Source organism: Mercenaria mercenaria, chromosome 4, assembly GCF_021730395.1.
Source record: "Mercenaria mercenaria strain notata chromosome 4, MADL_Memer_1, whole genome shotgun sequence".
Taxonomy (NCBI): Eukaryota; Metazoa; Mollusca; class Bivalvia; order Venerida; family Veneridae; genus Mercenaria; species Mercenaria mercenaria.
Window position 1 is genome coordinate 21,132,153 of NC_069364.1, and position 18,338 is coordinate 21,150,490.

Sequence of the window (18,338 nt, forward strand, 5' to 3'; positions counted from 1 at the left end):
CCCACTTGTGTCAGAAATAATACTGTAACACGTAGGGTCTGCTTCTCCCACTAAAACCTAAAGAGGTGAAAACATTTGAAGAAGTGCGTTGTAAATTATTCAATTTTGAATGTAGAACGTACAGTTATAAAAATAATGCACACTTTATAATGCTACACAGACACAATATTACTGTTATAACATGAAGCATTTTAATTAAAAAATGTTCATTTTCATGACCTGATATTTGTTCCAACAGAATTGCTAAGGTTTTGCAACCATTATTTCTCATCCTTCTAGAGGTTTTGAAGTTGATATTTACACTCTTATTATGCCGGATATGCTCTTACTGTCCCCTGAATAACTGTGCGACAAACGGCGCATTTTCTTAGCGCATGCGCACATTCAACACACGACACCAAATGTCCACATGGAAGAAACACAGTATTTGCATCTTTATCCATGCAAATTTTGCACATCATCTGTTCCTTCAGATGTCGATTTTCTTCCTTCAATGTCTTTCTCTCTAAAAAAATTAAATAGTAAATACTATGAAAATATAAACATATAAAATAATGTAGAAAAGATAATTAAAGCTTGAAAATAACTCGTAAATCATTCAGTCATAAATGATACTAATATAATATGCACATCACAAATACGAACAGTGGAAAATTTAAGTGAACACAAGTAGAGAGCTACGTCCAGGTCTCACTGGTTGCTGTACTTTTGTCATTATGGGGCAACAAGAATTATATAGTCTGAGGAAGACTCTCTGGGAATTGCCTATTTGGCAACAATAACATCATGTAAGAACATGAAAAGGGACATATTCGCGGTCTATACTCTACGGGACATTTATGTCATACCTTTAAGGACTTTGATAAAAATAAGATACATTTCTGTTTGGAAGACCAGCTGGTCGACTTATTTACTGCTTGTATTGAAAGGGATCTATTTGCCACTATTATTTCTATGCAGCTTTTAAAGTTACCATGAAATGTTTAGGCTGTCAACGTATGACATCATATTGAAATATTTAAAGGTTTACCTAATGAAACAGTGTTTGATAAAGGCTCTGATGATTCCAATCTAATACTATTTATAAAATGACTGTTTATCAAATATCTGATTATTTGTGGAAAGCAGATTGGTATTCCTATGATCGTACATCTCACCCTCGATAATGTTATCATTTTTCTTGAGTAGGCTATTTAGATAAAATTATAAAGTGGAAACTTCACAGATTGCTCAACACGACAAAAACAAAAATGTTGCAGGCTCGTTTTGACTGAGCCTGTTCATGGAGGGTAGTGGAAATGGAAGCTACCGTCCACGCCCTCTAGCTCCGGGTTGAGTAGAACTCAACATTTACACATGCTACAAGAACAAAACAAAGGCAGTTCAGAGACATATGCATGTTTGTTCATAGGCTTTCAATTACACTATCATGTAATTCCATGAAAAGCGGCGTATGGTCCCCAATTAAAATAATGGGTTTGCCTTAAATGAGAAAACGAGGGGCAGAACTAAACAAACTGGAATTTAGAAAGGGGATCTGGGGTAATGAAGCCTGCAAAGACAACAGTTGAAAAGCAGCCACCAATATCCAAAGCTATAAAAGCGGGAATATTGGAACCACCCAGACCGAAATTTCCACGCTGAGAAACTAAATAGTACAAAATGTCGTGAAGATCGAAATATAACAGCCCTGACTGAATGTACGGGGAGACATTTTACAACCACCACATGGCACAAACAATGCTGCTGTGATAATAAGATAGAAAAAGTGGAAACTCAACAGGTCGCTCAACACGACAAAAACTTATAAATACCATCTTTTGTTGCTTTTGGTGTTTTGTCTGGAGATCGTTCTGGCGAAGTTCTCTCGGTTGTATCTATGGAGACATTAGACTGGTCCGACTGACGCGTGTTTGGAGAAGATGATTGACTTCTGTTGTGAGTGGTGTTGCTCTGCTGTCCTTGTGTCGTCGTTCTTGTAGCAGATGCATTAGATCTTGTATAACTGTTGTCCAGAAGATACTCTAATATGTTTTGTGCTTTCAGTTCTTCATTTGGACCTGATATTTAACAAGACGTCAAAGGTGAAATAAAAAGTCAATATGTTCTAATTCAAAAGTACCAGATGATACTTTTTGATCAGAGGGACTACAGAAATGCAAGAGTATTGTATTGGTTAAGGTAAGGAGTTTCCATGTCTACAAAACACAATTCATATGGAAACTTTATATGGACAAGTAATATGCAAAAGTAAACATTGCAGAAATTAAAAGGAATTATGTACCTATACGTTGCCTTATGTTCCTGATTGCATCTTCGACCTGTGTCTGCATGTACCCCATGTCGAGAACACGTTTAGCGGCAATACTGTTCAAATCTGTAATGTACTGGTCTTCAACAATGTTTGCTTGTTGTGAATCTAAATCTCGCAGTTGCTGAAAAAGAACATAAACTATGAAGTTACTGAACTACAGCTTATACAATGTACATTATATGTAATTATCACAGGCAGAACAATGCCTGCTTGAAGCACTTAGTGAAGATCGTATTATTTAACATACTGATGTGTTGTCTTGTATTACCAAACAAAATATGATTTTCTTTGCAACTTAAACATCTTCAGTATCTAAACGTATTTACTTCGTTTTTTCTTAAGCAGTTATTAAATTTTGTTAAATTCACTTTTTATTGACACAATGCATCAGAATACTTACAAAATTGGTCTGTGTCGGAAAAGTCATATTTGATATCTGACACAAATTTACAAAGTCTTCTCCCTTGCATTGTTTTAGATATGCGCACGTCGGGAACCATCTAGCATGCTCAATCCAGGGACTGTCTCCATACTCCCAGTTTTTCATTCCACCACCACAGAAGAAACATCTCACCAAATCTTGCATTCCTGTGTTATATAATAACATGTGTGTGTCAATTAACTAACTTTTATAAATTTTGAAATATTACATGTCTAACAATATACACATACAAACAAACTGACAGATGGACAAAGGAAAATATATTTCTGTAGACGTCTTTTGTTTTTCATTATTTTTATTTATTTGCGAGTATATATCAAATTTTTGTCATCAGCGTATTTTAATTTTTTCCTTAAACATGCATATTTGCTCCATTCAATATAGTTAAGCTACTTTAAACCTACATTAATTCAATGTTACAGATCAATTCATGACTATCCGATTCGCTTGTTTACGTACAACTTTTATGCGCACAGCTTTTTCGAATTATTGACTTCCGGGTTGTTACTCATGATCTCGTGTTTTCACATACTTTATAATAACAATTTACAATATTTTAGACAGATTCTATTGAGTAAAATCAGGCAGACGTGAGCGGATTCGTGATAAGCACATGCGACTTGAAAAAGAATCATAATCTATTATAACTCCATGTTTTGAAATATCCTTTTAGATTTCGAAAATGCCTGACAGTTGTGTTATTCATAAATCGGCTGATAAATAAACTTACATTTTAATTTGTATACAATCTTCCTGGTGTCTACTTATCTTACTATGTTTGCAAGTGCAATGTTTAAGTCACTCGTTCGCGATTTGGGTAAAAAGCCTATCAAACAAGAACTTGATACATTTCAAACATAAAATAACGAAATGAAAAGCGGTACTAAATATATTATGTAGAATCAACTTATGCAATATCATTTCAAACACATCTCCGACGCTTTTCTCGCCACGGAGAGATGGTGTGCAAAATTCCCACATGTCAATAACATTTATATATACAGTTTTTATAAAATTTTAACTGGTTATGCCTACCTCTAAAATTGTGAACTAGTATCTTTTAAATAGTATTAAGTTTAGTTTAACGTTCATTTAGCTGAACCTGGCATGTATATGTCGATAATTGAGGTTTATCTGTAGGCCATAGTTATCTAATAGACTTTCTGATTTGGAACAAGAATAACGTACCACAAAAGAAAAATCCTGCTTCTGCTAAATCTTCCGGTTTCATCACGTGACCCAGTTGCCATTGCGAAAACGATGAGAGTCTTACGCCCCTAGTTGCATAATCGGGATGCTTTGGTTGTTCGTTTGTTATTCCAGGGAAATGCTGAATCTCTTCTGTCGGACGGTATTCCGAATGCTGTCCTGAATATCCATTCTGAAGTATGGAATGCCTTTCATTTTCCGCAGGGTTCGGGTAACTGTTACCAGGAGTTGTGTTTGTTGGTTCTAAATTTTGTTCCGTTTCCTGTGGCACTTCATTTCCAGTTCTTGTTATTTCGCTACTATGTTCTATATGCTCTCTTTGATCCGTTTCCCTGACTATATTGTTTGCAGACAAATCCTCGGGACCTCCACATGCACCGCCAGATTGGTTTTGTTCCGATTTCTCGATTCCATGAATTGGAACATTTTCAGTTCTCTCTCCATTTATAAACTTACATTTTGGTGAGAGTCTTTTATGTAATTCAATCACCGATTCATTACCTGTCCACTTTTCATTCTTTAACCCACAAGAAAAGCAAGCGGTCTTCACCCCTTTCCCAGTGTAATAAAAACCAGCTTGTGCTAAGCGCAGAAATGATACTGCACAGTCTTTTGGGAAGGTTTTGAATGATTCGTACCTAGCCCATTCATGATACATACGTTTGACATTCTTGTCACTTTCTTTGTTTATTTCATTCAAGTATTGTTTCAGCGAAAGATGATAAACCTTTAATCCGAAAACAGTCTGGTTTCCTAGATGAAATATATAGTCATAAGAATATCGAGTTTTACTTTTATCTTTTGATATTGACAAATGTTCAGGCTTTTGATAGTAAAACGTTGAATTAGTACATGTATACAAAGTTGCAAATAGAACTATTATGTATGAAATTACATCTATTATTGAATATTCCTTCCTCAATATTGCTGTAGTATTTTTGTCATTTAAATTCCAGTAGGAAATTAAGCCTGTGTATTGTTCTCTTCGTATTTGTTTCCTTCTGAGGATCGATATATCCCTGATAATGTCCCAACAACATCCGAGGAGTTTATTTTCCCGTTTCTGTTGAATAGTTATTACCTCGATTACTGATGAAATATTGTCATGATTTCCAAATTCTGTGTAATTTTGTAGCACACAATTTGGAAAACATGACAGGATTTTACTAGCAATCGATATTTTCTGCACGCACAGAACAAGATCCGTACAGGTTAGAGTTCCCGCTTGTTTCAGTTTTAGTTTGGAATTTCCGGTTTCCTTATTGTTTGCAATTTTGGTAATAAACATTAGTAGTAAAAGTGTGCATACTAATGTTCTATTGTATAAACCATTTCTCTTGGCTAGAAGTTCCATCTTTACCTGTAATGAAAGAAATAACATAATACAATGTACAGATGAGTCTCATAAATAAAAATATTTCACAGACATGATGTATGCGCCGCGAACACCGTTTCAGTTATATCTATTACATGACTGTATTCTATTGTTTCTCTGACTGGCTGAAAACGGTTCGAAAAGTAATGAGTAAATGTCATATCACGGTTCGAAAAGTAATGAGTAAATGTCATATCAACTTATCTTGGGTTATAAGTAGTAGGATAATAAAAATAGATCGAAGTAGATGCTTGGAAAAACAATATCAACCTGATATGGTCTAAAAATAGATGGCAATATTTCCAACTTCAATTGTCTAATTAAATGAGAATACAATTGTAATAACATGTCTGACTATACATCTATTCATGTAATATAACAATTATTGACTTTTTCATAGGTTGATATCAGGATTTATCAACCCTCAAAAAATTATATTCACCTCGCCTTCGGCTCGGTGAATATAACTTTTTTCGGTTGATAAATCTTGATATCAACCTATGAAAAAGCCGATAATTGTATATTAACATATGCAAACATTAATTCGCCCCTAAACGTATAATTATAATATACTGACTAGTTTAAGGTTTAACCTAGATTTATAGTGTACTTCAATGCTATTGTATTAATGTCTACCGATTTTATATCCTGTTTGCACTTAATAATGGCAAAGTTACTATATATACTCATTTAGATATCCATAAATAACACAACGTAATTCCATGTTATTTATAAAACGAATCTTGAATATAAATAAAAATTACGTCAATTGGGTTTAAAAGACGACCTTCCCACATTCAATCAGAGTTTTTCAAGAAGTCTAGCTATATTTAACCTTAAAATCTATATTTAGCTGGGATCCCAGGAAAAAATAGTATGATGCCCTAAGAGGGCTGCCTCTTGGAAGCTTTGCTAAATTGGTTACCTCTATAAATAAAGAATTTGCTTACTTACTTACTTACTTACTGACTGACTTCGTAAAAACCCAACAGTGTCACAGTATAAAAGGGACAAAGACAATAACAAAATTTTATTCTTAAATTAACAATTCAAATACCTTAAACATATCACATAGCCGTAAAATGTAATCTAATGTGCAAAAATAGTCAAAATTCTGTCTTGGTCAAATTCAAATCCAATCAGTATAAATTCCACAATATTTCCCAACTTAAGTACATTCAAAGAATATAAATCCTCTCTTCAAAGATAAGTTTTAAAATCCACAATTTTAATGTAAATCCTTCAAATGTCAAACTGGTAATATTTTGTTATTAAGAAATAAAGAGCTTTTAACAATATTTTAACTGAAGATTCTCCGCTGTCTTGAGCCAGCTTTCTATTTAATATATCATGGAAAGTTCCATAACTTTCATGTAACACTATGAATATAGAGAACATTCTGGAAAACACAAAAACAATCCACACTTTTAAAATGATTGTTACACTCAGTTTATCAGTATTGTGGTAGAACTTTCTGGAACACAAGAGGAATATATAAAAACATACATATATGATGTCTCAAAACTAGGTCAATAAACAATGACTCATCAATAAAGAAACATTACAAGTGTTATACTTCACATCCACACTAAATGCCTTTGATAAACTTGACTGCATAAGTAATCAGGACACTACTTTTTATGCCCCCGAAGGGAAGCACATAGATTTTGAACCGTCTGTCGGTCTGTCGGTCTGTCCGCAATTTTCGTGTCCGGTCCATATCTTTGTCATCCATGGATGGATTTTCAAATAACTTGGCATGAATGTGTACCACAGTAAGACGACGTGTCGCGCGCAAGACCCAGGTCCGTAGCTCAAAGGTCAAGGTCACACTTAGACGTTAAAGGTCATTTTTCATGATAGTGCATTGATGGGCGTGTCCGGTCCATATCTTTGTCATCCATGGATGGATTTTCAAGTAACTACGAATAAATGTGTGGCACAGTAAGATGACGTGTCGCGCGCAAGACCCAGGTCCGTAGCTCAAAGGTCAAGGTCACACTTAGACGTTAAAGGTCATATTTCATGATAGTGCATTGATGGGCGTGTCCGGTCCATATCTTTGTCATTCATGCATGGATTTTAAAATTATTGGGCATGAATGTGTACCACAGTAAGACGACGTGTCGCGCGCAAAACCCCAGGTCTGTAGCTCAAAATTCAAGGTCACACTTAGACGTTAAAGGTCATATTTCATGATAGTGCAATGATGGGCATGTCCGGTCCATATCTTTGTCATTCATGCATGGATTTTAAAATAACTACGCATGAATGTGTGGCACAGTAAGACGACGTGTCGCGCGCAAGACCCAGGTCCGTAGGTCAAAGGTCCTAAACTTTAACATCGGCCATAACTATTCATTCAAAGTGCCATCGGGGGCATGTGTCATCCTATGGAAACAGGTCTTGTTTCTTATATTTCTACATACATAATTATAATGCACAGTCATATAATAATACATATACTCAAGGAGTAGTAAAGCTAATTAATATTCATGGAGTTGGAGCCTACAGTATATTGACTCATGTATCCAGTGCAGGAATATGCTCTGCAATGTTTGAATGACACTATCCGTGGTGTCTTATTTCAATGTATTTCGAATAAGAGTCAGTCACGACAAGATACTGTTTCTTTAAATGATCGGCCCTTGCGAAATGTCCGATGGTTTTAACGGTTCTCTCCTATTTCATGGCATTACGTCCTGACAAAATTGACAGTTTTTATAGCCTCTTCAATGTCTTTAAATAGACCACCACCACGCCTTTTGTGGTACAAGATTTCACTCTTTATTTATCCATTGATGTTTTATGTAGTTTTTCAAGTACTATAACTCTTTCACCTTTTGGGATTACTATTCTTTGAACAAAACAAATCCATTAACAACTCAAAATCATTTCTTACACCAAAATACACTTGAACTGATTCCGGCAAGTTTGAAGCTTTTTTCTGGCCGATCTGTCTTAACATTTGTCATGGGACCCATGATCATGGGTTAAATTTTCTAAATTTTCTACATATCTACCCAAATAATTTATAAATTCTACCACCCTCTGAAGCTCTTTTCTACAAAATACAGTCATACCAGGAAGTTTCGGTGATATATGGCTAATATTTTGAAGCATGAAGACCTCAAGACCTCTCTCTCTTTACTGATTTTTTTTTTTTTTTTTTTGTAATCTACTGTGATTCGTACTTAAATGTTTGCCTTTGAAACGTGGACCACGGGTGCACACCAGTCAGTGGGCACTGAGACTTTTTTTGTTTATAATACAATCTTAAACCATTCTCGCTATTTCTTCCTCTACTTACCGGTACACGACGCGCTGTTGTGACTGAATACGGTATCGCATCTGGCTTTAATTCAATTTTGACAAGATCGCCATTAATCAAGCCTTTACGACCGAATACATTTTGCGGAATTTCTTCCACACGACTGATTAAGTTCATTGCAGAACATGCCCCTCTACTGAGTAAATTTGTTTGGTCTTTGCTGTGAGAACAAATACGCTAAGGAGAAATTTTCTATTATTTCTAAATGTTTTGGCGATGAAGTAACCTTTAACATTAACTTTACCACGCGGGGATCTCAATACAGATTTTGGTTTCTTTAAAATTGGACGGGGACTTAGTTTTACAAATGAAGCTATGGACATGGTTGTGGCGTCAGCCCTTGTATCATATTAAATTGAATATTTGACTTCCTACAAATGTTCAGATTAATAATCCATGGTGATTCCCTTTTATTTTCACAATTGATAAGATCAATAATCCCACAATTTCCATGATTTTCACTATCACTTTTTTGTGTCATTCTATTCTTGCATGGATTTTGTTTTGCAACATGTCGCGAAGTGATTTATCTTTCCGCATTTTCTACAGGTCTTTCCGTAGACTGGACAGCTACCTCGCCTGTGGTTCTAGTTGCATCTAGTACATCTTGTTTCCAGATTTTCCGGTTTCCTAGGGTTTCTTATGTCCATCTGCGATTGACGTCCAACCGGTTGTGAATTTCTACCAGATGTTTTAACTTCTTCGATATTTCCAAGACTTTTTATTGTTCTTTAGTTTGATTTTCACCATTTCAGTTTGTCGAACTAATGTCATGGCCTCATCAAGATTCAAGTTATCTTTCAGCTGCATTTTCTGAGATAATTCTTTATCTTTAATTCCAATTACAATTGCATCCCTTATTTGGTCTTGTTTACTTTTCTCGAAATCACATCCGTCCGCAATCTCGTATAAGTTTCGGATAAATTGTTCAGCTTGTTCTCCAGGTTGTTGTTTCCTTTGGTGGAATTTTGCTCTTTCGTGAATTATATTTCTATCTGGAACGAAATATTCATTGAATTTGTCCAAAGTTTTATCGAAACCTTTTGAGTCCGCATCACTATAATTGAATGCCTTGAAAATGTTTCTTGCCTCGATTGCCATAGCATATATCAAATTTGAGACTTGGATTTCTCCTTGTTCTTCCGTTAATTTTGATGCGAAGCGGAATCGAATAAATCTGCATCGCCAATCCTCCCATTTATGTGGTGAAAATGTCAAATTTATTTAACACAGAATTAAGTCCACAGATTATTCTTGAATTCCTTTGCATTTCTCTATAAATCTCTGCATTTCCTTTGAAATTCCAGTTTATTCTGCCTAGTTATTTCCTTTGAAATATTTAACTCCATCTTTTATATTATCCTTTGATAATACTGTTTAAATTCCTTATCTTCTGACACCATGTTTTATTATATGTATATGGTCAGAACACAGGCATCTTTTATATATTTATTTACCACATGTAGTTCCACTAAGATTATACTGCACAATCATATAACAATACATACATTCAAGAAGTAGTAAAGCTCATTAATATTAATTAAGACGGAGCCTACAGTACATTGACGCGTGTATCCAAACAACTATAAAAAGCAAGATAAACAAACCGCTTCCTAATTAACTTATATGTGGTGCGAGATGTCACGATAAACAGATATTTACTGTTTACCCGGAAATAGAATGACCTATCTATTTGTTTTCATAAAAATATTTTTGTTATCTATAATATCTTACATGTTACACATAACTTTAAAAACAAATGTTACCTATAAGCATGTCTGAAAAATAATACTCCATTGTTAAATGTTCCATCCTGACTGAAGAAATATTCAAGTTAAATTTCAACCATTGTCAAAGTATTCGTGAAATATTGATAAACTGGAATATTACAGTCAACAACAACAATTATACACGAATGATGAATTATGGATTTTGGGATTCTTTATATAGGTATTGTTGCAACTAGACGATTTAAGTAAAGACATTTAAATCATTTGAATCATTTAAAAACACAGAATATGTATCCCCAACAACATGAATATAATTGTTGGTGTCTTACTACAAAAAATAAATCCCTTAGGCTACTATTATGAAAGAATAAAAACAAACTTATGAATAGAACTATTCGACAAATCATAGATCCTTGCTAAAACTTCCTAACTAATTGATAATATACTTGCACAACTGAAAACATATCAAGCGGGATTTGCCCTACATTACATTGTGTATACGAGTATTTCGAAGATTGTCTCTTAATTTCAAAGATCAGATGAATGAATCTGCCGGCGGTATCAGTTTATACACTTATTAAGTATGACATTAAACGGCATATTCCTCATTTTTTTCATGCTTAATTGCCATGCAGGAATTTTTCAATATGTATTTGTTTAAAAAAATGTGACTTTTATGAAAGTTCATATATGGATAAACGCCAATATGGAGATTAATAATGTCTTATTACTTTGTTGTTTTGACAACCTTTGTGGTTGTTATTTCTGTTATTGATATCCTTTCCGCAGCCTTAACGTACTAAAACGTATTAGCGTCTGATGGCCCTTTCACGCTTCCGTAGAAACAACATTTATTACACGAAACTTATTTTGAAAATATTTCTGAAATGTCTAGGTCTGCAGCTCTCAAATACGGTTATATCTTACACCTGAGGCATATACTGACACTCTCAGACAACATCAAAAATGACATTTTGGGCGATTTGATGAAGTTCCAAAATTATCAATGTACCCTTGGTCCGTTACGGACCCCTGTGGGATTTCTGTTTATCCAGAGGTCAAATATTTTTTCATAGATTAAAAGCTGACATGCTGTACTAAAGCCCAGATAATTTCAATTCGTAATAAAGTGCTGAAAATTGGCTCCCCAATAGCAAAAAAAAAAAAAAAAAAAGAAGTCCACGCGCATACATTTATACGGGACGACCCCTGCGCGTGACCCCTGACTATCTACGAATCAAAATGCGGCTTTCGTTTTCAAGTTTAGCATTTCTACTTTCATTTTTATTTACTTCCGGAAATAGCTGAAGGTCGAGTGACGTCATTTTCTGTGTTGTCAAAAACATACATATGCCTGGCGAGATTGCATAAATATGTGCTGGCCGTCCTAAGGTTATGCAACAAATACGAGTGCTTTGTCACACCCTATATGGCTCTCTTCGGAAACAGCTCCCCTTGGAGCTGTATTCGGTGCACAAGTTCGTATATAGCTTCTGTGGAGCTGTATTCTCCGTACATAGCTCCTTTGCTAAAATTGGAGCTATACATGTAACACCTGTAGCTTTGTTCCATATATACAAGTGGCTTCTCGGTCTCTTTATACAACAGAAACCACGTAGTTGCTAATTCATTCAAGATCTTGAAATTAATTTCTGGAAAGCAACATGAAATACAGAATAATTCGGATCCGCACTCTACTTTCAATAATGTGTGTGGAGTTGGCTCTGAGATTGGTTATCGGCATTCACATTTGTATAGTAGTAGTGAAAACCGGATGCCGAGATGCATTGCAAAGCTCGGCCATCGATATCCAATTTATGTAGCTGAACAAAAAGAATACAGAGCTGGAATGCCGGGCTCGGCAGTCCTAATTTAATCTTTCATAGTAAAACAATGAATGTCGAGCAAGATACAGAGCCCGGCTAACGGCATTTGGTTGTCTTAACCTCGCGATCATGCTCAATGTGTCGCCTGTTTTCACTTTTACAGAGAATGTATAGGCTTCTACATATAAAAAAAACTAGGGATACGGACGACCGAACTTTAACTCTTTTTTACCAAAGCATTACTGTTTATTCTTCTTTGAAACTACATGAAATTTGTGTTAAATCTTGTGACCAGTTTATATAACAATATTTCACATATGATGTCTAAAATCTAATGTAAGGGTTGTTACTTAACCACTATTTGCCAATCAGTACTTCTTACAGTCTTTATACTCAAGGGCTATAATTCTGCAGTTGCTGTTCAGATACAAAAATGAATTCTTCACTTACGCCTATTCAACATTTGTTTCAAATTTGGTGACTCATGAAGATGAATGCCTGTTATGGTATGATCAAGTATGTATTTGGACTAAATCAAGGGCTTGTACAGGTACAGATAAAAAATTCTAATATGGCTAACAATGATTTTATCATCACAGCGATGTTATGTTGACGTCACGTCAACGTGATATTTAGCACCATGTACGCATCAAGAAATAGCGCTTTCAAATTTCATGAAATATTTTACTTAATAACATGTTTTAAACGAAATGTCACATTGCACAAATATTTTGATTAATTTATACACATACTGAATTAGTTATTCGCTCTGCTGAATAATGCGCAATAATTTTCGCTCGAACTGAATTCTGCCGAAAGACGTATTACCGTTTCCGGTCCTGGCGTGTTTTAACAAATACCTACTATTGGCGCCATGCTTGCGCGAAGAAACAGTTCCATCATATTTTATATAAATTTTACAATAAAGAACATATTAGAATCGAAATAATTTATAGCAAAGCAGAGCTTTATCACTATTTATACACTCGGGCGTGTATAAATAGTGATAAAACACTGTTTTTCTATAAATTATTTCTTAAATTAAAACCAATATACCTATTTCACTCGACAGTTATCATATTTGTAAACGTTGATGTTTGTTAGTCAAATGGTACCCATTTTCGGGACGTACGTACCTACGAACGCTCACTCTCTTACTCATTCGTATGCATGGACAGAAAAGAGCAAATCAGTATGCCTACGCCGCTTCTCCATGATCAGAATAACACTTCCACATACTCATGTTTTGTATTACTCTTACATCACTGTTAAAGCATTTTAATCCATGTAAAGGGAGACATATCCGCATTTGCACATGCTTGCGTTCGTATATTGCACCTATATAGCAAGAAGCTATGTACGAAAACGTGCTCCGAATATAGCTCCCCGGAGAGCTTTATTCGAAGGGAGTCATATAGGGTGTGACAGTGCTTTGGTCATAAATAATAAGAATATGACAAAATCTTTATTCTGCGATAACTTAGAATTACACGAGTTTTTAATGAAACTTGATAAACAGGTAGAACACAATAAGGAGAATATCTACATAATTTTGTTTCCTCTGTTTGTCTGTCCTTTCGTCCGTATTCTGTCTTTCGTAAGTTACAAATGGTGGGTTCTGTAGTTACTTTTAAAGTACAAGAGATCTTTTCATGGAAATCTGGGATATACATAGAAAACAATATATAAATATATAAATTATTTTATCTTTATCAGTCCGTTCGTCCACCTGTCTGTCTATACGCCAGTCACAAAGTACAGATTCTCTGTTAACTTTCAAAGAACAAACATTTTTATGAAAACTGACATTTTGAGAATATGCAGGAACTTCGATTAAAATTCATGTCGTTCTTACAGTAGAAAAATATGACAAATGCCCTGGGGGTAGGAGATTTCTATTGCTTAGCAATAGTTTTGTTTTCTTCCCTCTTCTGGAAAAGGTCAAGTGCATTATAAAATAGTAGTTTTGACTTTCTGCACGTGGGGAGGATACAACCATTACTGGTGGTAAACATGAGGGTGTCGCCCTTGTTGGAATCCTCCAATAGTACAACAGAGGGCCATGAAGGCCCTGTATCACTCACCTGACCTATTGACCTAAAAATCATCAAGATTAACATTCTGACCAAGTTTCATTACGATATGGTCATAAATGTGGCCTCTAAAGTGTTAACTAGCTTTTCCTTTGATTTGACCCCATGACCTAGTTTTTTACCCCACATGACCCAGATTTAGAACTTGACCTAAAGATCGTCGAGATTAACATTCTGACTAAGTTTCAAGAAGATACAGTCATAAATGTGGCCTCTAAAGTGTTAACAAGCTTTTCCTTTGATTTGATATAATGACCTAGTTTTGGACCCCAACTGACCCAGATCTGAATATGACCTATACATCATCAAGATTAACATTCTGACTAAGTTTCATTAAGATGTTTTCATAAATGTGGCCTCTACAGTGTTAACTAGCTTTTCCTTTGATTGGACCTGGTGACCTAGTTTTTAATAATACATAACCCAGGTTCAAATTGGACCTTGAGATAATCAAGGTTAACATTCTGACTAAGTTTCATGAAGATACAGTCATAAATGTGGCCTATACAGTGTTAACAAGCTTTTTCCTTTGATTTGACCTGGTTACCTAGTTTTTAATGCCAGATGACCAAATATCCAACTCGTTCAAGATTTTATTAAGGGTAACATTCTGACTAAGTTTCATTACGACTGGGCCAAAATTGTGACCTCTAGAGTGTTAACAAGCTTTTCCTTTGATTTTAACTGGCGACCTAGTTTTTAATTCCAGATGACCCAATATCAAATCTTTCAAGATTTTATTGAGGGTAACATTCTGACAAAGTTTCATTAAGAGTGGGCCAAAATTGTGACCTCTAGAGTGTTTATAAGTTTTTCCTTTGATTTAACCTGGTGACCTAGTTTTTGACCCCCAGATGATCCAATATCAAACTCTTCCAAGATTTCATTGAGGGTAACATTCTGACAAAGTTTCATTAAGATTGGGCAAAAATTGTGACGTCTAGAGTGTTAAAAAGCTTTTCCTTTGATTTGACCTGGTGACCTAGTGTTTGACCCTAGATGATCCAATATCAAATTCTTCCAAGATTTTATTGAGGGTAATATTTTGGCCAAGTTTCATAAAGATTGGGCTAAAATTGTGACCTCTAGAGTGTTAACAAGCTTGTTCTTTGATTTGACCTGGTGACCTAGTTTTTGACCCCAGATGACCTGATATCAAATTCGTCCAAGATTTTATTGAGCGTAACATTCTGACCAACTTTCATTAAGATTGGGCCAAAAGTGTGACCTCTAGAGACTGTTAACAAGCTTTTCCTTTGATTTAACCTGGTGACATACTTTTTTACCCCAGATGACCCAATATTAAACTCATCCAAGATTTTATTGACAGTAACATTCTGACAAAGTTTCATTAAGATTGGACCAAAATTGTGATCTCTAGAGTGTTAACAGTCAAATTGTTGGCGAAGGACGATGGACGACTGACGACAGACGGACGGACGACGACGGACGATGGACACAGGGCGATCACAAAAGCTCACCTTTGAGCACTTCGTGCTCCGGTGAGCTAAAAATATCTGTGATCGTGGTTGGCGCTTTCATTCACGTACAGTGCGTAGATGTGATGAGTCTCTAAACTGTAGACCGACTTGGTAGAGTGTGAATATCCCACGGGTTCACCTGTCACTAGATTTGAGGAGGTCTTTAGCGTTGAATTTCAGAAAGTGATGCATGATTTAAACGTTTACGTAAGTCTGGATCTACGTCTTCCTTCTGTCTTGCAGAGACTGCCAACCTTGATCGATGAGCATCAAAGTGACACAGCCAGGAGCTTGATCACGGTAGTCATTGCAAACAAATCAAGTAACTCATCTCTGAACACGTTCAAATTAGTCTATATCCGATGTTAGTTATAGGTCGCAAGGTCTGCCGCGGAGGTGGACATGTGTGCTTTATGATTTCTTACGAATGTCCTTTGTGCAGTTGTATGCATTTCAGGTAATGCAAGGTTTTGTGACAGTCTTATTGATCAAAGTTCTCAGTCCCTTGCTATTTGGTCGATTATGGGCTTGATAATGGAATTACATGAACTACTTGTTTAAGTTTTTAAATTAATATTTAGTTGGTGTAACAGTAAATGTTCTTCTAAGATACAGTCTAAATTTAACAAAATTATCAACTAGTTTTGGGACATCTGTCAAGATTGTGTGTCACGTAAGGCTAGACAACATTACATTTGTATATACCCTACATTATGAAAGGCATGAAATATAATCATTACGATTCAACAGTTGCTTTTACCTTTTGACCTTAAACAACAACTGGCCTTTTGAAAGGCACTCGTGAAATTATCAACCAAAGTTACCAGCAGAGAACTGCTGATGTATTATATGTGCCATTATATCAATTACATCGAATGATGTAGCATTTTTGCCACTAGGTACATTTACGTATCATTTACGAACTGATAATATTATTCGGGTTTAAATATTTTAAACATTTTCGGAGTGAATGATTTTGAGATATTTTTCCATTCGAAATATTCTCTATACAGTCTCTATCTACAGATTGTATCGATATATTTTCCAGAATTTTCCAGCTTAGATTTTTCATTCTCTATTTTTATCCTAGTTAACCCTAGATCATGGACAACATAACTACGTATAATAATACCCTACTCCAGCCACTGGCGCCAGACCAGAATGAAAATGCCTCTGTACATGTTATACCCTGCCCCTAGGTATTCTATAAGAACCATGGTCATGAAGGGGAAAATATACTGTAAATTTCTCAACTTAAACGCACAGTTCGGTGAATGGGTACCTACAATATTGAACAAGCAATAATTTATCTTCCATCGTGCACCAGTCACATTGTCTCAATATTCCATATTGCTGAGATTATCAACATATTTTATGCTTTCGTCAACGTTACAGAAAAAACTTGCTTGACCTTCCCTAATAAACATCCGGTCTAGAGGTCACGGCAGTGTGCACATGTTTGGCGAAATGTAAACAAACAAAAACAGAATTTAAAAAAAAATCACATTTTTACAATAAAACTCGAAATGATGAATAAAATTCATCTTGTATATGATCTTTAATTTGAAATCGTACATCGGTCTGCATCTGTTCTGTTTATTTTATTCATTTTGCACATTTATGCTGCATTTTTCACATTTTAGCGAACACGTGTAGTAAAATGACGATTGACGTATATTTTCACATTAGCCAATCAGAATGGTTTTGTAATCTAGAACGGAATTTAACCAGGGAAGTTCAAGCAAGTTTTTTTGTGTAACGTTGAAATAACTATAAAGTACGCGTTGTTTTTCTGAGATAAGATGTATTGAAGATGTTTACTGAGATGTTAAAGACAGAAAATAGAAATATGTTAATTAATGTATGTCTATATCTTAGAACTGCATTGTCACATAGATTATCTTTATCAACAATTATTACAGAATAATTCATCCTCTGTATCTGTTAAATGTGAACATCCTGTATAACTTCGATCATTGTGATTTCATTTATTGATGTTTTATTATGTTCAATGTATATTTGACGATGTACACATGTACAAGTCTGAATAAATTATCTGTTCTGTTCTGTTCTGTTCTGTATTGAAGAAATATGACCGGTACACAATGGAAGATAAATTACCACTTGTTTGATATCCTTAATACACATTTACCGAACTGCGTGTTTTAGGTATGAAATGCGCGATTGAAACGGGTTAGTATATCTTCCCCTTCATGACCATGGTTCTTATAGAATACCTAGGGGCAGGGTATAACATGTACAGAGGTATTTTCTTTCTGGTCTGGCGCCAGTGACTCCAGCAGCCACATTCTCTCTTTATCAATTTTTACATTTTTACTAGTGTAAAACAGTAAAAAAAAATTTACTTTACCTGTAAAAGTTAACACTATTCCGGAGAAATACGAACGTTTATCAGTACTTTACAAAAAATAATATTTTTGTTGAAAATTCAATCCCTAAATCTCTATTTTTTAACACGTCTTAATATAATGTGTTAGTTTAATAAATCAAGTGTATCATTACTATTTATATATAAA

The 18,338-nt window shown here is 35.0% G+C and overlaps 1 protein-coding gene across 2 annotated transcripts; it reads right to left on the minus strand.

Annotated features, from left to right (window-relative positions):
- LOC123551144 (baculoviral IAP repeat-containing protein 3-like) lies at window positions 1-18,320 on the minus strand. 2 transcript variants are annotated; one of them, XM_053540688.1, is made up of 6 exons: window positions 18,173-18,320; window positions 3,945-5,325; window positions 2,715-2,902; window positions 2,285-2,435; window positions 1,815-2,060; window positions 1-505 (listed from the first exon to the last, which is right to left on the minus strand). In XM_053540688.1, the coding sequence occupies exons 2-6, from the start codon at window positions 5,317-5,319 to the stop codon at window positions 309-311; spliced, it is 2,157 nt and encodes a 718-aa protein (XP_053396663.1). In that variant the 5' UTR covers window positions 5,320-5,325; window positions 18,173-18,320; the 3' UTR covers window positions 1-308. The 2 variants fall into 2 exon arrangements, with proteins under 2 accessions (XP_053396663.1, XP_053396662.1); XM_053540687.1 differs by lacking the exon at window positions 18,173-18,320 and adding an exon at window positions 6,398-6,972.
- Between the last annotated feature and the right edge of the window lie 18 nt (window positions 18,321-18,338).